This window comes from Pediculus humanus, genomic scaffold (genome assembly GCF_000006295.1).
Source record: "Pediculus humanus corporis 1103172107500 genomic scaffold, whole genome shotgun sequence".
Classification (NCBI taxonomy): domain Eukaryota; kingdom Metazoa; phylum Arthropoda; class Insecta; order Psocodea; family Pediculidae; genus Pediculus; species Pediculus humanus.
In genome coordinates this window covers 63406-87532 of record NW_002987116.1, presented here as the reverse complement: position 1 = coordinate 87532, position 24127 = coordinate 63406, and the positions used below count along the sequence as shown (strand labels likewise).

The 24127-nt window shown below is 31.1% G+C and overlaps 3 protein-coding genes across 3 annotated transcripts; 2 read left to right on the top strand and 1 right to left on the bottom strand.

Moving 5' to 3' along the window:
• Window positions 1-300: 300 nt before the first annotated feature.
• Phum_PHUM155160 (Sperm-associated antigen, putative) lies at window positions 301-1438 on the top strand (the record flags this gene model as incomplete). Its single annotated transcript, XM_002424780.1, has 5 exons — window positions 301-379; window positions 561-717; window positions 799-970; window positions 1101-1257; window positions 1341-1438. 5 exons carry the CDS (start codon window positions 301-303, stop codon window positions 1436-1438), a joined length of 663 nt encoding a protein of 220 aa, XP_002424825.1.
• Window positions 1439-2465: 1027 nt separating this feature from the next.
• Phum_PHUM155150 (adenylate cyclase type IX, putative) lies at window positions 2466-8207 on the top strand (the record flags this gene model as incomplete). The annotated part of the gene is made up of 16 exons (XM_002424779.1): window positions 2466-2561; window positions 2856-3040; window positions 3116-3523; window positions 3611-3707; window positions 3796-3944; window positions 4016-4281; window positions 4384-4638; window positions 4742-4910; window positions 5005-5170; window positions 5268-5429; window positions 5538-5637; window positions 5794-6052; window positions 6167-6430; window positions 6494-6928; window positions 7007-7958; window positions 8190-8207. 16 exons carry the CDS (start codon window positions 2466-2468, stop codon window positions 8205-8207), a joined length of 3981 nt encoding a protein of 1326 aa, XP_002424824.1.
• A 4238-nt stretch (window positions 8208-12445) lies between these two features.
• Window positions 12446-23634, bottom strand: Phum_PHUM155140 (uncharacterized protein; the record flags this gene model as incomplete). The annotated part of the gene is made up of 4 exons (XM_002424778.1): window positions 12446-15756; window positions 15840-20238; window positions 20317-20978; window positions 21075-23634. 4 exons carry the CDS (start codon window positions 23632-23634, stop codon window positions 12446-12448), a joined length of 10932 nt encoding a protein of 3643 aa, XP_002424823.1.
• Window positions 23635-24127: the final 493 nt, after the last annotated feature.

The window sequence follows — 24127 nt, the reverse complement described above, 5'->3', positions numbered from 1 at the left end:
TTATACGTAAATGTAACTTTATGGCTTAGGAAAAAAAAACTAGAAAATAATCAATACAAAATGGCAAAACTTTTTGAGCAATATTTTATATAAAAATTAACAATTACATTATGGAAAAAATATAAAATTTTAAAAAAAAGTAAAAACTATTTACAAATCCGTTCGCCATTTTGTATTTAACTAAAAAGTCGTGAATACAAACATTTTGCGACAAATTTCTTTCTCTTTTCCTAAAGTTGCGACAATATTCATTAAAGTTTGTTTACCAAAAAAGCTATAAGAAATATTAAAAAAAAAAAAATGGATTTGTTAGGATCTATATTGCAGGCAATGGATAAACCTCCTTCGTGCTCGGAAAAACAAAAAATGATTCGTAAAAGTATTTAAAAAATTTCCAAGCTTTCTATTATTATTATTATTATTAATGTTTTGATAATTAGTATTCAATTTTACCTTTTCGATATATATATTGTGTATTATCGTCTCCTTTCGATTTGTGTTCTTAGCCTGAAAAAAAAAAAAAAAAAAAAATTTACATCTTAAATGTTTTTTCTTTTTAGAAGAAAAAGAAGAATTTCTTAAAAGGCAAAAGGAAAAAAAAGAAGTATTAAAAAAATTTAGACAAGATGTTGAAAATAAATTATCTGAATTTCTACAAGATGTCAGTTTAACCAAATACGAATTTGAACCAGCAGATAAAGTTTTTAGAAGTGTAATGTTAGTATTATTATTTTTCATTCTGGTATTGAATTAATGTATTTTCTTATATCAAGTCAAATTTTTTTTTTTTTTCGTTAGTCATGATGCTGCTGAAGTTGCCGGAGTTGCTGGATTTACAATCGGAGAAGAGGATATTGATCGTAGAGTTATTGTATATAAAAAAGAATTTTCACCATCAGAAGAAGAATTAGCCGCATTGAGACGAGGGGAAGAATGGGATCCTGAAAAGGCCAAACTTCTCGCTCGACAGGTATTTATTACTTTTGTTCATATAAATAAACATATTACTATTTAAACAAAAGTGTACATTTAGGTAAATATACAAAATTAATTTTTATTAATTAAACGGTTTAAATAATAACCTTGTTTCTCACATTTAGAAAGAACTCGAAATGAAAAAAGAAGAAGAAGAAAGGATGAAAAACAAAAATGTACAACCTACGACAAATTACATGGACAAATATACTCATTTAATCGGAGCTGTTGCAGCCAAAGATGCTGCACAAAAAACACAAATGAATAAACAGTATGGATTCGGTAAGATGAGAACCTGTACCTTGTAAATTATTTAACATGTATCGTTTAAAAGAGAGAGAGAAAAATTTTTTTTTGTTTTTTAGTTCCTGCTGAAAATAAAAGAGATCAAAGATCTATTGAACAAACATTAGCAGATATACAAAATAAAAAAAGATTAAAAACTTCACATCCGACTTCTTGACTCCATGAATAATTGTTAAAAGAATTACATTGTATTTATAATAATTAATTTCTCACTCGAGTAATATGGGAATTCCCTCGACAAAAAAAAATATTTATTATTGTACTAATAACTACAATGTCACATGAGATAAGATTTTTATCTTATTATTAGCTAAAGCTAGTTTATATTATTATTATTATTATTATTATTTTAATTAATTAGTTGAATTGTTTTTATTATTTTGTTCCCCCTTTTTTTTTTTTTTGGACTATGTTGTATTGATATTTACAATTTATATAGAAACTTTTTGCTCTTTTTGCAAATAAAATTGTTTTAAATATTAAAGTGAAAAAAAATTATTATTATTATTATTTTACCTATCATTTATTAATTAGTGCCAACCTAAAGAAAAAAAAAAAATTGAATAATTTAATTAGAAAAATGATTTGAGAATTCGAGAGAGACATCATTTAAAAAATTTCCCGCAATTAATTTTTTTTTTTTTTGTTTGTCGACTGCTAATCAAGTTGGTAACACTGTCGATTATGGACTACACAACAAGTTTTACTTAAACTTACTTCACTCCTTTTTATTTTTTTTATTTTTTTTTGAAATATCGTTTTTAAATAAAAATGATTTTTTATTATTATTGATTTAACGGTAATAATTTAATTCGTAGTTTTAGATAAAATTATTGAAATGTTTATTTTTTATTCGCATTCGTGGGAAAATAATTAAATTTTAACAAATTCTATTACACTATCAATCAATTTCTACAATTTTTTCGGTACGTTTTTTTCGATTCGTTAAGTTAAGTAACGTTTTAATATTATTATTATTATTATTATTATTATTACCAATCGTTCATTTGAATTTGTACGTTTGTGACGTGAGTTGTATTAAAAAAAAAAAAAAAAAAAATATTATTAATTATAAATGGAAAATTTAATATTATGAAGAAAGTGTTTTTTTAACAACTTGTTATAACAAAAAAATATATATAAAAAATTTTCCGTGATTAAATTTTCAATGCAACATGACAGAAATGAATGAATTGTTAAAAACGAAAAAAAATATAATCGATTCGACAAAACAAGTTAAAATAATATCAAGCGAAGGAGAATCTGAAGATGAAATACAAGTAAGTATTTGCTTTTTGATTTTTATAACTGATATTAAAATCAATTATCATAAAAAAAAAATTTTTTTTTTTTTTTGCTTGCAAATATTTTCATTCGAGAATTACCACAATTTAAACATTGCCTTCATTTTTTTTTCGCTCCTTCACTCGAATTCGCAGATAACGAATAAGATAAAAATTTAAATATTCATCTATGAATATTTTTAAAATTATTTTATTATAATAATAAGTATTAAATGTGTCGACTTACCTTGATTTATGATAAACATCATAATTGAAATTTTTTTTTTTTAGATGACTTTAGCTCCTTACATTCAAACATATTTAGCACATTGTAGTTCTGGCGGAGGTTGCGGTTGTTTACCCGTGCCTTTCGAAAGAGCAGCAAGACATTCGTGGATTCTTCCTTCGTTCGATTCCAACATATTAGAAAAACAATTTAAAATTAGTTCATTTAAACAATTTACAAAAAGATTTAGGTAAAAAAAAATTTAAATTTAAATTTAAATAATTATTATTTTGACCTTAAAAACATTTTTTTTTTTTTTTTGTAGATTTGCCTTAATTTACATGATGATTGTATCTGGTGCCTGGTTAATTTTTCTTTTATGTCAACCATATTTGAATAATTTAAAATTTGAATATATTATTTTTGCACAATTATTCATTTTCGCAATATGGATATTATTTTTAACTTATAAAAAAATGTATGAAAAACATGATTGTGTCATCGGTGGAATCACAGCTCTTCATTTGGTTTTGACATCGTTGATATTTATGCTAGCAGCAGGGGGAACAACCATGGTGTCCCATTTCACAATGGCATGCTCGGTGATATTGTCAATATATACGATATTCCCACTTCAACCCTACCTATCCCTAACGATTTGCCTATTGTTTTCGATAACATTCGAATGCATACTTGCAACAAGTCAAAAACAATTTATTTTGTTTTATTATGGGTGAGACATTATTTGTAAGTACGCTGAAAGTAATTATTTTGTTTTATGAATTAATATAGTATATTTTGAAATTATTCTCCCCTATAGGTTTGTAATTCGAATTTTATGTCAAGTTTGCGTACACATAATCGGTTTTCATATTTTAGTCATGACTCATGTGAGAGTTAGAGGAACTTTTATGAAGGTGAAAATTTTTTTAGTATTATCAAGGGAAATTTTTTTTAATTAATTAATGATAAAAAATATTTGAAAAATTACTTTTTAAAATTTAGGTGGGTCAAAGGTTATTAGTTCAAAAACAATTGGAAATGGAAAAACAATTAAAGGAAAATATAATTCATAGCGTGATGCCGCCAAAAGTCGCCAATTGGTTACTGTCCGGAGAACATGGAGAAAACGTTAGACCTCAAGACGATTTAGGGTAGATGAGGAATAATTTAATGTGACGTCACAACATCCTACGAATAAATAAATAAATTTTTTTTGTTTTAGATCATTATTTAGACCTTTTAATATGAGTCGAATGGATAACGTTAGTATTTTATTTGCGGATATTGTAGGATTTACAAAAATGAGTTCTAATAAAACCGCGGAGGAAATAGTTGACATATTAAACGATTTGTTCGAACGTTTCGACGATCTTTGCATTGCTAACGGATGTGAAAAAATTTCAACATTAGGCGATTGTTATTATTGCGTTTCCGGTTGTCCCGAACCTCGACCTGATCATGCCAAATGTTGTGTTGAAATGGGACTCGGTAATAATAATAATAAAAGCTTAACGTTTAAAGTTTAACGTTTTTTTTTTTTTTTTTTCTCTCTCATAATCATAATAATAATAATAATAATTTTATTTTTAGACATGATAGATGCGATACAAGAATTCGATATCGATCGCGGTGAAGACGTTAATATGCGCGTAGGCGTTCACACGGGGACCGTTTTATGCGGAATCGTTGGAACTCGACGTTTTAAATTTGATGTTTGGTCTAATGACGTGTCCTTCGCAAATAAATTAGAATCTACCGGATTACCCGGAAGAGTTCATATATCCGAACAAACGGCTCATTTTTTACGAGATTTTTATTCGTTGGAAAATTACGAGGATTTACAAGGTTTTGTTTTGTTTTTTTTTTTCTTTCCCCCCCCCCCCCCCATATTTAGGGCGTAGTAGGCGGTCGTAAAATTAAAATTTTGTTTTTATTTGTATTGTGTCAGGTGTAAAAACTTATCTTATCAAATGTAGAACGTCAGTTATTCGACGAGGGGTCAACGTTGTCGAAATGACGTCATCGAAAAATTTAAACTCGAATAGGAAAAGTGTTAATTTCGGTCATCAATTTCCGTCGAAAAAAAATCATTACCTAAGCTTACTAACCGATGCCAGGTAAAAAAAATGGTCGAAATTAAAACGGCACGGGGGGAGGGGGAGGGGAAATTTGAAAATAAAAATTTCTAATTATTTGATTTAATGACTCAAGATCGAAATTCGTATCGCTTCCCAACGTACTCGGTTCGAATAGAACATTGTCTGGATCCGTGGAAAAAATAAATTATTCTCCATGGTTGTCATTTTCCAAATTGCGTAAAAATTCTTCGTCAGCGAACGAATCTTCCAGTTTAAGACTTCCATCGTTGAAAAATATGGTACGTCACGGGTAAAATTTTCCGTTTTTTCTCTCTCTCTTTCTCTCTCTCTGTCCAAAAAAATCGTTTCCGTTTAATATGTGTAAATTTTCCGCAGGATGAAATAACGAATAGCAGGTCTTCGTTGTACAAAGAAGATGTTTTTTATAAAAACGATGATAAAACGGAAGAGGAAGTGAGTTTGTGTCCGTCTCTTAATATTCGAAATAGTGGAATACGAAATGGTTGTAACAACAGGAGAAGCAGCATTCAACAACAAGTAAATTATTTTTTTTTTTTTTTTTTACTTGCTCGTTAGGAAAATTCTTCGATCGATGAATGAATGAATGAATGAAAATTTTTGAAATTTTTTTTTTTAAATTTTTAGATATATTTATTGAACGGTATATCCCAGAGTGAAATGGTTGCACAAAAAATCGGAAGTTATTGTAATTCGAGTCAGTCGACATTATCTCCATTAGATTCCGGTAATTATTTTTTAACAGAATAAAATGACGAAAAATCAAATTAATTAATCGTGCGAAAATGACGACAAAAAATTAACACATTTTCCTTTAACCGACGAAATAAACGCTAATGTCATCATCATCATCATCATTATTGTTTTTGTTTTTTGTTTTCAGAGTCGGACAACGAGTATGTTATTAGAAAACCCGTTTCCGATAATTTAAGCTCTTGTTTTTATTCATTGAGAAAACAATCGGATTTGCAATTGGTTAAATGCATAAAAGATTTATCACAAAATAGTTACATAGTTAACGTTCCGTTAGACGAGCTGACTCTTTTTTTCAAAGATAAAAAGACTGAAGAGGAATATCGTGCAAATGCTCATAAAATAGATGAAAAAAAATGTGAAAATCTCACGACTCTGTCAACATCGAGGTAAATTTTCCCTGTGGTTTCCCGCGGTTTTCCACTCAAAACCAAAGCTTTCATTTCCGGTTTTCATTTTCTTGATTTTTTTTTTTTCTATCTCTATCTTTCTCTCTCCTATAGGTTCAATACGTATTTCGACGTTTTCGTTTCGTGTACCGTATTTGCGTGCACGACAGTTTCCCTCTACGTTCTTCACGATCCGTCACCGTATTTCGTGGGTGCATCCACTTTGGCATTTCTCATCGAATTCGTAGCTTTTTTCCTTTGTCTCGTTCACTTGGCGAAAACGTCGAGTCGGAAAATTGACGAAACGACCAAATTTTTAAGCAAGAAAATATTTAACGTTTTTTCAAAATGGTATCCGTGGCACGTTTTCGGCGGATTGTTGGTAAGCCTTCCGATGATTGTGATTTTAACGAATCTTTTTTTTAATTATTATTATTATAGACAAGTAGACGGTGACGCGACGGCGACGACGTCGATGACGACGACGACGACGACGACGTCTTTAATAAATTTTGACGATTTTTTATCGTCGAACGAAAATAAAAAATTGTTATTAAACGTCGAACTTCGGGATCCCTATTACACCATCCTAATACTAATCGGTTTGATACATTTTTGTAATTTTACCCAATTGAATTTTTTCATGAAAAGTATTCTCGCATTGATATCCGGTATAATATACGTATTGTTATACGATAAAATAAATCACGGAAACGATGGTGAAAATTTAAAATCTGTTATTTTCGTGAGTCAGTTTTTACGTAGGAATTTTTTCGGCAACAATACGTTCGCGAGTGACGACGACGAGTCGGGGGAGAAAATATCATTTTCCTGTCGCGAATTAAAAGAAATATTAAACGATTTGTCGGGGAATGTGTTCGACGCGGAAACCTATTACAAAACAGGTATGAAATTTTTAAATTTATATTATTACGATAATAATAATAATAGTAGTGGAGGAGGAGGAGGTAGTGAGAGGAGCGACGGTGAGTTTTACGTCACGAGAGACGGTTTGAAATTTTTAGAAATTTTAAACGAAAGGAAAAACGAATCGTTTGGAAAAGATGATTGGATGAAAAATATCGTGGATGGTATAAACGGTGCCGCATTCGCATTCGACTATTCCGAAATAATATTAAACGTATTCATTGTGATATGTTTGGTTTTATTATTGAATCGAGAATTCGAAATAAGTTACAGGTTTAGTTATTATTGCAACACGGAATCGATAAAGGATAAAATGAGAGTTCAAAATATGAAAAATCAAGCGGATTGGCTTTTGGAAAATATAATCCCCAAACACGTGAGCATAGAATTGAAAAATCGTGCAAAATATTGTAAAAATCATTCAAACGTCGGAATAATGTTTGCGAGCATCGTGAATTTTAATAAATTATACGACGAAAGTTATTCCGGTGGAAAAGAATACCTGAGAGTTTTAAACGAACTCATATCGGATTTCGACGAATTGTTAAGTTTGAAAAAATTTGAAAACGTCGACAAAATCAAAACGATCGGAAGTACTTTCATGGGCGCGAGCGGATTAAATCCGAATTTGAGAAAGGAAAACAAAACGGAAAACGAACACATTTTCCAACTCATGGATTTCGCATTGGAAATGTATAGGGTCGTGGATGTTTTCAACACGGATTTATTAGGATTTAATTTGATATTACGTGTCGGTTTCAACGTGGGAGAAGTTACCGCGGGAGTCATAGGAAGTAGTAAATTGTTTTACGATATATGGGGAGATGCTGTGAACGTCGCGAGTCGAATGGATTCGTGCGGAGTCGATGGAAGAATTCAAGTTCCTCATTCATGCGTGAAAATACTCTCGGAAAAATACAATTTGGAACACAGGGGTCAAATATATATAAAAGGAAAGGGAGATACTTTGGTTTACTTGGTCAAGGAATAATAATAATAATAATAATAATTTTTCAAATCATTCATTCCTTCGAAAACTAATGTCTAACTAATAAGTCTTCGTAAACGTGCTTGAAAAGCCTTAAATGCAGCCTTTTTAAATTATTCGCTTTTATACGTAACGTAACCGAATGAATGAATGAATGAATGAATGAAAAATTTGTACTAAACGTGATAATGGTTGTGAAAAGTTTTTGTTGTCATCATACAGACGAATAATAAATGGTAGAAAATTTTTATGTAATAATAATATTTTATAACGGGAGTGAAAATACGCGTATCGCACTTTTTTTTTTTTTTTTAAATGTACAATTTGAAAATTACCGTTAAATACTAATTAAGTTAGTTAGTTAGTTAGTTAGTTAATCAGTTAGTTAGTTAGTTAATTAGTTAACAATCAATTATTTTATTATTAATTTTTATCATAAGTAGTTGTCAGTCATTCCGATGTAGGCTTTAATTATACATAATAGCACGGACAATTTGGAAAAAAAAAAAAAAATTAAGAACAAATCCGTTGAAAACAAACAAAACAAACAAATTTGACGCGCGTTTGTCGTTCCTACACAGGCGACAACCAAGTTGTTTTAAATTATTAAATTTTATTAATGTGATTTTATCATCGAAATTTTCGCGCGTTTTTAATTTCAAAAAAAAAAAAAAACCATTAATTGATTGCATTCCGAATTTCGTTAAAAATTTTATTTTCGAAAATGTTACCTCGTGGTCTTATAATCATTATTATTATTTCCCCTCCCCCCCCAATTTCTGGGGCCTAAACGATATTTTCGCATTTGAATAATAATAATAATAATAATAATAATAATAATAATAATAATAATAATAATCACCGTATCAAGTATAGTAAAATTGAAAATAAGTTATTTATATATATTTTAACGTTATTATTAATAAAAAAAATTTATTTTTATATGAATTTTAAATAATTATTATTAATATTATCGTCGTCGTCGACGTCACGAAAGAAAATAAATGGGCGCGAACGATTTTTTTAAAATAATAATAATAATTGTTATATATATATATATATAAAAGATTTTATTTTTGTAAAACCTCATTTGTTGTTATTCACGATTCGGGCGTAAATGGCAACGGGTAGTAACCAAATAAATACTTTTAAGTGCCTTAATTTTTTTTTTTTTTTTTTTTACCCACCAAAATATTAAAATACGTACAAAAAAACGGTTGTTAGAAAAAAAATTTTTTTTTAAATACTCACCATACGTATCCCCATTGGTGGTACCACCACCATCACTACCATCACCATCACCATCGCTGTTGGTCGATTCTTTTACATAATCCATATATAAAAATTTCTGTTGTTGATTTTTTTCGTACGTAATTCGCGCACTGAAAATAAAAATAAAAAATTATTGTATACATTGATATTTATATACCGATACGCACATGCGTAAATATTTCATATTATATATTTATTGTATATTTAATATTAAAAAAATATATTTATATATTGTTAACGTTACCGTGAAAATTGTTTTATTTATTTACCTCATACCTTCTTCCAATAAAAAACCTACCACGCAACAACAACAACAACAACCACAACGCTTTAATTTAAAAAAAAATGAATTCAATGGAAAAAAGATGATTTAATAATAATAATAATAATAATAATTTAATCATTCGCAAACTTATTATTATTATTATTATTATTATGAGTGTTTAATAACTTAAATTAAAAAATTATTAATTAAATTTCCTCCCCCCGTTCCCGAAAATTAAAGACACAATTATATTATATTTAATTTTTTTTTTTTTATGAGAAGAGAGAGAGAGAGGGGGGGAGAGAGAATAATGAAAGAGAGATAGACAGAGTGAGAGAAAGGGAGAGAAAGGAGAAAGAGACAGAGAGAGGAAGGGAGAAAGGAAAAGGAGTAAAAAAAAGGGAGAGAAAGGAGAAAGAGAGAGAGAGAGAGAGAAAAAAGGAAAGTTAAATTTTTATTATCATTACCACAAAGCGCACGTTACTTTATTATCATCATCATTATTATTATTATTATTATCATTTAAATTCTTATTACACTATTTAAATATACAATTATCAATCATTCTAAATTTTTTTTTGACATCTCTCTGTGTGTGTGTGTGTACATATTTTGTTTTTTTTTTGCAATATTCACGCGTGATATTAATTAATTAATAATAATCAATTTTATAAAGCTTAAACAATAATAATAATAATAATAATAATAATAATAATAATATTAATAAACGATTAAATAAATTTAAAATCGAGTAGGGATGATAGAAACAAAAAAAAATTTGAAATATTTAAATTATCATTTTTTAAAATTTATTATATACGTTTATTAATATATATATATATATATATATATATATATATATATATATATATGAACACTTATGTATTTATTTATTTATTTATGCATTAAATTTAAACGCGCGCTTTTTTTTTTATATTACACAAAATAAAATATATGAAAGTATGTAAGTGTGTGTGTGTGTGTGAGTACGTGATCGATTAAGCCATTTAAAATAATTATTATTATTATTTAAAATAAAATAAAAAAAAAAAAACATTTTGAGATCTAAAATAAAAAATGAGCACGAAGTGAATCAAAAAAGTTATTAATTAATTAATTAATTAATTACATTTATTTATATTAATATTAATATTAATTAATATTACATATATATATATATATTATTTTCGATTAATTAACGACTATTTTAATTAATTAATTAATTTTTTTATTACATATTTACCTTCTTTTTTTTTCTCGTTTTTTTTTTTATTTATAGCAATAACAACAATTTATTTAATTTTAATTTTAATTAATAAATATATGTTTAAAAAAAATAATTAAAAAGAAAAAAAAATTTCTCGTGACACGACATTTTATATATATAAGTAAGTAAGTAATAATAATAATATTCTTACATACATTAATAATCATTTCGCACACTCTTTCCAATTTCTCCACCCCCCCCTCCAATTTTAAATTTTCGTTCCGGAACGTCACATCATTCGTTTTCGTAACGGTTTTTCTAATTAATTTTGTGATTTGACGATATGGCACGTGTATTAAATAATAATAATAATTTTCTTAAAATTTTCAACCTAATTATTATTATTATTACATTAACATCATCATTTATTTATTTATTCATTTGTTCTTAAATTTATATATAATAAATCAATTAAATATCGAAAAATTTTTTTTAATTAAAAAGAAAAAACGTGCAAAATTTCAAATTTTTTAATTATTTATAATAATAATAATAATAATAACAACAACAATAATAAAAAATCCCAACCGTCCAAATTTATTCATCCTAACCATCATTTTTTTTTTTTACCCTTCCTCATCATCATCATCATCATTATTATTATTAATTAATAAGTGCAAAGCTTTAAATAAATTTATGTACACATACATGAACAAAAAAGCAACATTTTTAACGAGAAAATAAGAAAAATTTTTAAATTTTTTTGAAAACGCGAGCAAAGACGTTCCATTTATTCTCGATTTCAAAATTTAAAACGCGAAATACAAATTTAACCGTTACAAAAAATTTAAAAAAAAAAAATGAAAAAAATAAGAAAAATAAGAAAAAAAAAAAAATCTAATTCATTCAGGAACTTTATTTAAACTAAATTCTACATCGATAATTATTATTTTATTATTATTATTATATATTATTATTATTATTACTATTATATATATTTTACTACTTTAAAATAAAAAAAAAATTTGAATTGCGATTCGGAAATAGATTCGCAAATGATAATAATAACTAAAAACAATCAATCAATCAATCAATCAATCAATCATTTTCACTACGATTAGTGTTTTCTTTTTACGCAAGGCAATTATAATATATGCTAATTACGAGATTTTTTTTTCTTTTTTTGAATTAAAACTCATTTTAAAAAAAAAAACCGTTAAAAAATTCTCAAGAGACAAATAAAAAATTTATATATATATATATATATATATATATATATCGCGAATAAAACGACGTAAATGTTAAATTTATTATGCATTAAAACTAATAACAGAAAAGAGACAAAAAAAAAATGTCGTTTTTAATAATTACTATTATTATTATTATTATTATTATTAAACAGAATTATTCTTTGTTTTTTTTTTTGCATGTAGAAAAAAGTAAAACGCGCGCAACCGCCATATTAAAATTCAATGGATCAAAACAAAACAATACAAAAAAAAAAAAAAAAGATAGAAAAATTATTTACTTTTTGTCACCTCGTGCTATTTTAAATAATAATCAATCTTCTTTTCCTTTTTCCTTTTTTTTAATCCTTTTTCCCGCACACAAAACCCTTTTTCCGAATGAATGAATAAAACAAACGTACCTGAATTTAAAAAAACGAAACCGACATTCACAACAACCACCGGTTCTCGAGACTCGTTTGATTCGTCCGTTGGAAAAAGAACGTTTTTAAAAATTCGACGCGTCTTCTGCGAATTCGTACACGCTGCCTCCGCGATTTTCATAATTTTTTTCCCCCGTTTTTACAATGACGCTCTCGTACGATTCCGTGCCGTCGCGATTTTTTCTTACTCTTTCTCCGTATGCGAATTTATTCGTTTCTTCATCGCTTTCGACGGATAAATTTTTCGGTTTTTTCATGTGATGTGATTCGACGACTCCTATCCGACCACGTGACTCGGAAACGTCGTTGTTGTCGTCGTTGACGTTGCCGTCGTCGACCCCGTCGACGTCATCGTCGTCGTTTTCGGAAACGGTTAAAGAACTAGAATTTTTTTTCACATCCTCCATTTCCTCTGGTAAAAATTTATATTTGCTACTCTTATGCTTTCCCACCACGCTTTTGTGGTGTTTCGATTTTTTATGCTTGTGCTTGTGATGGTGATGTTTGTGTCTGTGCTTCTTATGCTTTCGATTTTTTATTTTTCCTTCTACGCTAACGAAATTCGCCGTTTGTTCGATAAAATTTTCCGGATTTTCTTCTTCCGGTTCTCGTCTCTCTTCGTCGTTGGGTTCCCCGCCGCAGAAACACTTTTCTTCCGCCGCGGGTAAAACTTTCCGAAGGGGTTTCCTCATCAAGTTTTTCCTTTTCAAAACACTTTGCCTCAAATTTCCGCGAATTTTCTTCCTCCTTTTCTCCGAACCGTCCCTGTGATGTTTTTCTATCGTTTCCGTGAATAAACCCATGGTCGAATTGTTGCCTTCCTTTAATATTTCCACGTTGGCTTTCTCGCTTCGTCGCAGCAGCAAAAAATCTAAACGAATCGCTTTTTCCAACTGCTCTCTTTCGATCTCTTCTATCAAACTGTCCAAATCATCTTCGTCCGTTTTGTCGTTCGAGTTTGACGTTTTGATTCTTTTCGTAGATGAAAACCCCGGGGGTCTTCCCCTTTTCTTCGGCCTGACGTCTTCCCCTCCTCCGATCTCGTTTTCTTTTGTGTCGAGCAAAACGTCCGAATCGTAGGTTTTCAACGCGGCCTTCGTTTGAAATTTACATTTTCCGCTCCAGATTTTCCGCATGATCGTTTCCTTGGATGATTCGTTCGATAAACTTTTACTTTTACGCCTTTTCGGAGCGGGAACATTTTTCGGACCGCATTTGATGACGACTTCGTCCGATATTTCCGTCTTGTTTATTTTGCGATCATCGATTTTCGACTCTTCGCCCTTATCGAAAGATTCGCAATCCGAATCCGAGTGTTTCTTTCGACTCCATATTTTTTTAACGATGATTTCTTTTTCGACTTCCGTTTGAGATTCGTCATTTTGCATGTTTTCGACGGTTTCGTAATCCGAATTGTCGCCGATTATTTTACTTCTATTCCATATCCTTCGAACTATGACTTCTTTGTTCAATCTCGTGTTTTCTTTATTTTTAAAATTATTTTCCTCTATGGTAGCCGTCAACAGGGGAAACCTTTTCTTTTTCTTTCTCGACGATTTGAAATTTTCTTTTTTTCTCCTTTGATTCATTTTAATTTTTTTTTTCTTGCTGTTGATTCTCTCATCGTCGTCGCAATTTTTGTTATTGTTTCCCTTCGAACAAACTATAACGATATCTTCTTTTTCCGTTATTTCGTTCAAAACGTGATTGTTCTCACCTTGACAAATTAAATTATCATCTTCTTTCGAATCCCCTCCGACGGAATTGCTTAAATCGCTTTCGAAATCATTTTCTGCGGATTCGTTTCTGCAATAAATAACATTACCGTTGAGGACTTCGAATGGTTTGCACGGTTCGCCTGTTTTATTTTGCGAAAAAGACGACATTGAATTGTCTTCGGTCGTTTCTTGACAATCGGCAAACGATAAACCTGAAGAATTTCGATCCGCGTTTTCAATATTCAACGGTAAGTTATTGTATTCACTTCCGGTTGAAGACGATTCGCAAGTGTTTTCATCACTTTTCTTTTCCTCCGCATTCTCTTCCACGTTTTCCGTTTTCCTCGACATTAAAACCAAAGGCATGCTATCCTCTTCGTCGAAAATACTTTGACTGCTTTCGGGTTCGGCCACTATTTTCTCCGCCAGTCGAATGTTACATTCACTTTTTTCTTCGGGTTCCATGACGGTTTCGTCATAGTTTTTACATAGTATTTGAGGTCTCAGGGGTAAATTATCTATTTCTAAGAGATCATTTGCTAAACTGACTCTGAGACTGTTGGTGGGCGAATCAACATTTTCTCCCTCGTCAATCTCGTCCTTTTCCGATTCTTTTTCTAAATTATTATTTACGTTATTTGTTTTCTCTTCGACTTTATCTCCGACCGAACCGGTTTCGTGTTCCAATTGCTCTATTAAATATTCCACTTGTTCTAAAATCCCTTCTGATTTTTCCAATCCTTCTTCGGATATTTTTTCATCTTTTTCATGGTCTTCACCATGGTTGGGTTTGTATTTTTTCACAACGGACAGGGGTAAACTGTCTTCTGAATCGTAATCATCCGGTATCAAACCCTTCGTCGTCGAATCTGCTTTGTTCTTAGACGGTAATTCTTTCACTTTTATTAATTTCAATTTCGTAGGGAGGGAAATCGACTTTTTTATGTGTGAAAGAGCGACGGGTTCATTTTCAGGTTCAGAATCATTGAAATCGTAAACGTCGATATTTTTTTCGTCTCCGCTTTTTTTCCCCTTGTTCGACTTTTGCTTTTTGTTTTTCTTTTTAACAACTACCGGCACCAGCATGACTTCGGTTTCCACTTCTTCCGTCTCTACCCCATCTTGTTGAGAATGTCGAGACGTTTTTCTTTTCAACTTGTTGTCAATTATTTTTTGAAAACGATTTTTCAAACAATTTTTCTGTATTACTTTGAATTCAGGTATGTTGTTCTTGCGGGAAAAATTCAATTTGGGTACCAGATCGATGTTTTTAACGTCACCCTGAGTCTTCTCCCCGCTTTCTTCCAATATGAGATGATCCTTGTCTTCTTCCATCGTCATTTCTTTGTTCTCCTTTTCCACGGTGAATTTCAATGCATCCATTCCCCATTTCAATTTATTTGATTTATTTTTAACGGAAAATTTCCTATCGAGCTTTCTGAGTTCATTATTGGCTATAATTCTTTGCTGGTCTAATTCTTCGGACGTGAACATTTTCGATCGTCGCTTCATTTTTTTCCCTTCGATTATTTCGTCGCTAGATCCGATCGTCGAGGACTGCAGAGGACTGGAGTCTTTGACTTCTTTCACTCCGGCTTGATGTTCTTGTTTTTGATGTTCTAGAACTTCTTGAGGAGACACAAAGTTTATTCCACAATCTAAAAAATTCCAATTTATTAATGTATTTTGAAAAATATTTTAAATTATAAAAATTAAAATAATAATAATAATAACAACTTACCGGAGCACCAAAATTGAGACAAATTATTACTTCCTCCGATGGGTTCATCGCCACCACCGTCATAAGTCCAAACGTCATTCCAATCATCCTCGGAACCCATTTGCGTCTCATCGTTATTCCTTTTAGATTTTCCTTTGTGACTTCGACTTATGTGACATTCTCTCGTCGATGCTTTTTCGAACCTACTCCCGCAAATCGTACACTGATACTTATAGGCTAAAGACGGTTCTTTTTTTTCCATATCTTTGTAAAGGCTTTTCACCGACGATTCTCCATCTTTTTCCTTTTTTAACAATTCGTTTAACTGCAAAATATTTTTCCTCCTGCTGAGATTGGATAATTTACCGAGAAGTGACACCGCCTCGGGATTGACGGAAGACTTTGCAACGCTCTCGTACTTTTGAAGTAAATTAAACACGGCTTTGTTTACCAGACAAGCCAGCGCAGACGTCATTCGTTGCTTTAAATCAACTTTTAATATTCCGTTGACCGTTTCCCCGACGACATCGTTTTTCACATTTTCAGGATTTTTGACTCCGGTCAATTTGCAAGAATCCAAATCTAAAATGTCATTCTCTATTTCGATCGTGTTCTCACCTAAAAGCGTCAATATCAACATTTCTTCGTCGGTGCAACCGATGGCTCGTTGAATATCTTTTAAATTTTCCGGACTGAAACCGAAATTCGTGGGCGTCATCGGATGACGCGTCGGCTCGGATGGAGTTTTTCCTTGGAAAATCCCCGTCGTGGGATTTTCAATGAAAGGCCCTTCGAGAACCGGCATTTCCGAAGTATCTTCGTTGAGTTTTTCAAATTCGGCTCTTTCAACGACGTCACGCTCTTGATGACCCCGGGAATCGATCGGTGGTAAATCTTTACCTTGTTGATTATTCTCATCATCTTTGTTTTCCGCTTTTGATGGATCCGTTAGTGTACATAATCCCTCTTGACCTGATAAAAATTCAGATTCTTTAACTTTGTGTTTGTTTGAAAGCTTGTGCATTTTCAATTGAGAAGAAGAATAGTAATAAGTCTGACATATTTCACAATAAAATATTTTATCGATAACTTCTGACGATTTCATCTTACTCATCATTTCTCCTCCTGATTCTATAACAACGTCTTTAGTGTCATCTTTTTCCCCGACCGCTTCTTCGCTTTTAATTTTCCCTTCCTCCGTTTTGTCAACTTCCCCTCCTTGTTCTTGTTTTTTCAAACTCTCGTTCTCGATGTCGAATTCTGTCAAATGATTATTATTGAACACGGTCATGTTATTAATACTCTCCAAGGGCAAGGATATTTTCATATGAATGTTTCTTTCTAATTTCTTTAAACCCTTTTTTCCGGATTTTGATTTTTGAGAGCGACACTGTATGATTTGCACGGGATTCTCTTTTATTTCCGCCGCTAAAAATGGTAAATCCGGCAAATTATTATTTTTGATTTCGATTTCATCCCGTTTTTCTTTCAGAATTCTTTTGACGTCGGCTAGTCTTTCTCCGCGATTTCCAAAATTTTTAAATGCTTTGTTAAAACGAAATAATTTTAACGATAAACGTTTATAAGATTCTCGTACGACGCGATTTTCCAGGACTTTCCGTACGTCTGCGGATCTACGACAAGTCGTTTGAGTTTTGGAGAAAACTTTCACGGGCAAAACGGTTGTTTGCGGTTGTTGTGAAATTTCCTCCGTTTTATCATTATTTACACACGTTTCTTTTTTCTCTCCGAAATTTCTCAATAGTTCTTCCAAATTTACGTCGCACGTTTTTTTCTCATCTATAATTTTCCTTCTGTTTGATTTTTTCCTTCCCTTTTTCGATTTTTTCCTCGCAGAATCGGAATCCGAATCTAAATCGCTCCAGAGTTCATCCACCAATAATAACGGATCGTCGATGACGAATTCATTTGTCGATTTGATTTCTTTGCTTATTCTTCTGCTTCGTCTCTCCGGAAAAGTATTCTCACCATTTGGTAAAACTAATAAATTTTCCTTTACGTCTGAATATGGTGAAGAAGACTTTTTCTCACTTTCGTTACTATCGATAACATTATCGTTAAAATTATCATTTTCATTATTATTATTATTATTATTATTGACGCTCTCGTCGAATTTCAATTTGGGTTTTTCTATGCTCAAAGATATGCTTAATTTTTCACTTTTATTTTTAGAATTTTTTCTTTTTTTCTCTATTTTTGCAATTATTCTCGGTCCTTTTTTAATTTTCGACGTAAATTCTACAACGTTGCTTTCGAAATTATTTACTCCGAATGATTTTTCATTATTTTCGTACGTGGAATCGTAGAGCGTTGGCGACGAAGATCGAATTAAAGTTTCTTCGACGTCTTTTTCAACGTTTTCTCCCGTATTTTTTAATACCGAATAATCCAAAATGACCGTTTCCTCGTTTGAATTTTCCCGACTGTTTTCCCGGATTTTTTCAATTTCATTATTTTTTTTCATTTGATTTTCTTTTTGAGACTGATTGACCAACATTATGAGAGGCTCACTATCCGAACTGCTGTCTTCGTTACATTCCTCCTCGCCTTTATCTATTTCGCCTGGGCAAATCCCTAAAAAATATTTTTTACGTTTGGGACTGCTGCAGGGTTTTCCTTCGACCGCAAAAGATTCTTTATCGAATTCTTCTACCGTGTTTTTCGAACGTTTTTCTTTTTCCATCGAGTACTGCGAGTAACGTTTATTTTTACATTTATTTAAGCTCAACGAAATTTCCGTTTTGGTTTTTGAAAAATCCCCACTTTCTTTGTTTTTAACTATTTTTAAGGGTGCCACTTCTTCTTTCGATGTTTTCTTTCTTTTTTTCACCACGTGAAAACCGATATTAGGAGAGCGTTTTTCATTTTCAATTTTACACGAGTCGAGATTTTCCGTAGAATTTTCCACCACCGGTAACAGCACAGGAATGTCTTGTTCGCTTTTCCCATTGAATTTCCCACGAATGGGTTCTTCTTTCGCCAATATGGGCATTTCTTCAAGATCGCTGCTTTTATTCGGGTCTGATATACCTGTTTGTAATTCTTTATTTGAAGAATTTTCATTGGCAGGTAAAACTTCTGAAGTGAAATCATTCTGTGGAAAATTTAGGTTTTCGTTTTTTTCCGATTCCACGTTCGGATTTGAAAACCTTTGATCGTCTTCTAATGGAGAACCGACATAAACATTCCCGTCATTTGATTCGTTTTTTGCATCCGCATTTCCAAATATCGTTTTCGCCTCGTTTTCCGAGTCTGAACACGAGGGAAACGTTGCTCCGCTCGGGAAAAGCGACTTTCTAACTTGAATCGTTCTAGATGATCTTCTCGTACCTTCTAAATTATGTTTTTCTTTAATTGTTACATCCGTTTTTTTACAATTGTTTGTTTTTATTCTTTTCCTTTGACTCGTTCCTTTTCCGTCATCCTTTGACAAATCATTCGTTAAACAATTTGGATTTTGAAGATCTTTGTTCAGAAATGTTTCGCATTCAAAATCCACGTCTTTTTTCCCACATTCGTTTGTAAATCTAATGATGCTGTCGTACTTGGATAATTTGAAATTTTTGTCAGAAATTTTTTTTTGCTTTTCTTTTTTTTCCGTGGCCCCTTTAGGATTTTTAAATTTTTCCTTAACTTTTTTATTTATTTTATCAGTCTTCTCTTTAGCGTTTGATTTCAGTCTCAATATTGTTTTATTATTTTGAACTTTTTGAACCGTTTCTTCACTTTCGACATTTTCATTTTTTCTCTTCTTTTTACTCATTACTCTTTTCTCGGATGTTTTCTCGTTAACATTGACAAATTCCGATACGATAGAGGTTCGATTGATTTCTTCGAGAAAAATAATGTCATCATTATCGGTAAAATTCTTTTTAAGTTTTCTACTCCCTTTTCCATTTTCTTCCTTTATAGCATTCACGTTCGATCCGGGATTTAAAACCGAAAAATTATCATTTAAAGTTAATTTCTTTTTCGTTTTTACATCGTTTGTACCATCCATCGTGGCGGAACCGTTTCCTTTGACCGTACATTTTTTGACTTTTAATTTTTCGGTATTTTGCGTTGTTCGCTTATTGACTTTCTTAACATTAACCTTCGAACTATTGTTTTCTTCCTTTTTGGACCGTCTTTTTTTTTTAGCGTTTCGAATACTTTCACTTGAGCCCACATTGGAATTGCTCATCATTTTTTCGTCTTTTGAATTATCTTTCAATTTGTTTTTACGTTTCGGAGAGCCCATGGGTGTACTTTCAGAACTGGTATCCGTTGTTGATTTGGAACTGGAACTTTCTTTTTTGCCGTGTTTCAGCTGCTGTTGCTGCTGCCTTTGTTTTAAATTTTTAAACTTTAGCAGATTGTTTGCAAAAGAAGACTTGAATCTTTTTCTCAAAAGACGATTCTAAAATTAATTGAAAAACAGATCCATTAGATTAGTCCATAAAAAACAAACCCTTTTCATAAGTTCTTGCATACTTACGCTATGAATGGTAGCTTGACTGCGAGTTTTGATTTCATCAAAATTAATAGCTCTTCTGGCACGTTTTTCAGGTAAATTTGCCAACATTTTCTGAATGCTTTCCACATCGCCAGGCTTGGTTCTGATTCTGTGTTGATAGTGATAAGATCTGATATTTGGAGTATTAGGAATATTTCTCTTTAAATCCCGACGACCAATTTGCTTTCTTCGCCTGCTCCCGAAAGGCCTCCATTTCCTTTTGATCGACATCGGAGAGGAATACATGGTCAAAAACCACGTCGTGTCACCACCGCAATCCAACATGTGTTTATGCATTTCTGATACACTCGTGCAATTCTTCTGGCATTTCGAGCATTGCTCGGGAAAATTCATGATAGGGACTAGTTTTGCAGTCTTTAAAGATCCGTGAGGTAATAAATATCTTTTATACAAATCGGTCAGTTTAACGTTTAATAATTCGGTTGAATTCGGTTCCTTATCATTGTTTTCATTCGAATAAAATAATTTATCGATTTTTTCATCCTCGAATTCGTAATGAGTGCACCAAACGTTTGGATGACTGACCCATTTGTGATCTTCCAATTCCCACAAATTCGTAAATTTCGTGCAACACGTTCCGCACAAGTAAGTTCTCGGTCTAACCCATTCCCCACTAATTTCGGCTAAATCTTTTAAAAATATATAAATAATGAGTAAAAAATAAATTTAAAACTCACAATCCAAAATTAAATGGCAAAAAAAAAAAAAAAAACCCTCACCTGCCGCTGATAATGATCTTTCACAATTATTCATCAAGTCTACAGGTTTATTTAAAACCTGATTTTTTTCCAAACTGACATCATTAGCTTTTTGAATGATTTCTAAGCTTGTCTGTCTTCTCAATGACATTTTTTGCCCCGTATTTAAATCCAAACTACCCTTTCGTTTCTTGGTACTTTCATCGATTTCGTCTTTTACAGAATCTAATGAATTCTGGCGCCTCGTCATCATTTTAATTTTGTCAGCGTTAATGGTTTCCATCTGGCTTTTTTTGGCTAGAGAAAAATTATCGGAGCTTAATTTTCTACGACATTTCAATATTGGTAACTCTGCAATCGGAGATTTGAAAGACTTTTCGCTTTCTTTGGTTTCGCAATCGAAAGGTTTTTTCTCTACGGCGTCACACTTAATTTTTTGATCGTTTTTATCACTCGACCGAGGTGTCAACGACAAATACTCGGGAAACTGTAAATTATCCGTCGATTTTTTATTTTTCTCAAACGAACTTATTTCATCTACTTTCTGAATGTTTTCTCTTATAATTAACTGAGTTTTTACATCTAGGCAAGATAAGTCTTTTAAATAAAAGGCGGATTTTTCACTGCTCAAACAATTTTTATCCCAAAACCTGTGTTCGTATCGGTGATTTGATGGAAAGTTATATTTTTCCCAAAACTTTTGCTGCCAATTGGGCAATTTTTTAAATTTTTTAGCAGTTCGTGGCAAGGGATTCGGAGTTTTGCTTCTGGTTTTATACGGTGAAGGTGCTCTTGATGATTCTGCATTAAGTACAACTCCGGAATTCGATGTTATCCCGGATAAAAAATTTGACGTGTTTATAGTAGTCGGTGACGCAGTGTTAGCAGAAGAATTAGCAGATGAGAGAGAATTGTTTTTGTTTACTTTTCCATCGAGATGATGAGTTAAATTTTCTTGAATGTTTCCAGACAACTGATTATAAAATTTTATTTCCATTTCCAAGAGCTGCTCTTCTGAAAACATTTCTCTCGGCAAAACTTTTTGGTTAGCTTTTGGAGAAGTCGAAGACTTGGCAGCCGACTCGCAAGATAAATCGATAAATAATTCATTTTTATTTTCAATGTTTTCCCTATTTTTCCTACTTAATTCTTCATCTACCGTATGGCATCTGTTATCTTTTTGGCTGGGATCAATATTTCCCTGATTTACAACGTCAGAGACTTTATTAACCTCTTCACTTCGGGGTTGAACTTCTTCTTTGACTATAAGTTCGGGATCACATTTCGAAAAGAAATTATTACATGGTTTTGAATGATTTTTCATTAAATGCATTTTCAAATCATTTACTGGTAATATACTTAAACAATATTGGCACTTGGAAACATCTTTGCTAACTTTGAGAGAGTCTTCTTTCATCATATTTTTAGCGTTTGATTCTAAAATGCAAACACAAGATGTGTTTTCTTTAAATTTGCTATTCTTTTCAACGGCAGCAACACTGCTCTCAACTGATGATATGATGGGCGTAACAAATTCTATATCAGTTGTTTGAGTAGATGTTTCAACTAGTCTTTTTGATTTTCTTAACTTTGTTTTGTTCTCTTTTTTCAAAATGGAACTATTAATAACATGATCCGGTTGAGAAACTGAACTATTTAAAACTTGATGAGATTTAGGTATGTTTTCACTATTTTCTCGAATTGGCACTTCAGCCTTAGTAGAAACTTCTACAATTTTTTCATTAACTTTATTACTAATATTTTCAAAACCGCTTGAAAATCTTTTCTTTTTTTGTGGTAAAATAAGTGTCAACTCGACATTTTTAAAATTTTTTTTAATAGCTTTTCTTTTTGTACTTTCATCAGTCTGGAGCATATTCAATGGTTCTCCTAAGGCATTAAGTTCAGGTCTACAATCTTCCTGCATTGAAAAAAGTCTAGAAATATCTAAACATGACTTTGAAGTTGACTGAGATTGCAATTTGCTTAGATTGCAACTATGATTTGGTACTGATTTACGTCGATTTTTTCTAAACATAACTAATTCATTACTATTTACAGTCCTATTACAACTAACATCAGAAGTATTTAAAATTTTTTCAAAGTTTATTACATTATCTGTTTGTTTAAGAGATACTGAACTTTCTATTTTGGGTTTGATTAAGGTATCTGCAATATTAGACTTAGCATTTTCAGTAACTTCAACAATATTTTGAGATCTTTTGGCTAACATATCGGCTAGTTTGTTAATTTTAGTACCAGCTTTATAATTTTTGCTACTATTCCTGATTAAGCCACTGTAATTACTTCTTTCAGAGAGTGAAGAACTTCCACAAGTAAGTCTATCAATTCCATTTTCTTCTCCAGGATCAAAAGTTTTTATTTGTTCATTATCAGAACACTTTAAGGTGGACAGACTGGCAGTGATCAAAGGAATGCTAGAAATTGTGCCAGGTTTTCCTATGTCAGAAGAAGATGTTGACCTTATTTCTGGAGTGGGATCCATGTCTAAGCTTCTTTGTGTTTGTTCTTTTCCAGAATATGAGTTACTTCCTCCTTTAATTTTATCAGATGGAGACATTTTTAAAATAAATGAAAATGAAACTTAAAATAAATCAGTTTCATTCCTGAAAGAAAAATAACTGAAGTTGTATTTTTACCGATAATAGATAATTTAATTTTTTTTTTTCTTTTCTTTACACAAGTTCAAGTCACACCCTAACATAGTTATCAATAATAAAATTAGATAATTTTTAAAAGTTAAATAAATATATAAGTAAGAATTTGAATATTTTAATTGAGCTTATTATTATTTAACTACCAAAAGAAACATTATTAATCACTCTAAAAAATTAAAACGTTAATAAGCAATTCAAAATCTATTGTGATTTGAAATAATGTAAAGGCCGACAAAAAAGTTTTAGAATTTACCGATTGTTCTACAATCCATTTTTCAACATAAAAAAATCAAGTTGAGAAGGTAAAATTAAAAATGTTTATTTGAATCCATTTTGATTTCATTGCGATCAATTTTCGGTTTGTAAAGTCTTGCTCAAAAACTTAGTCGCCATTTT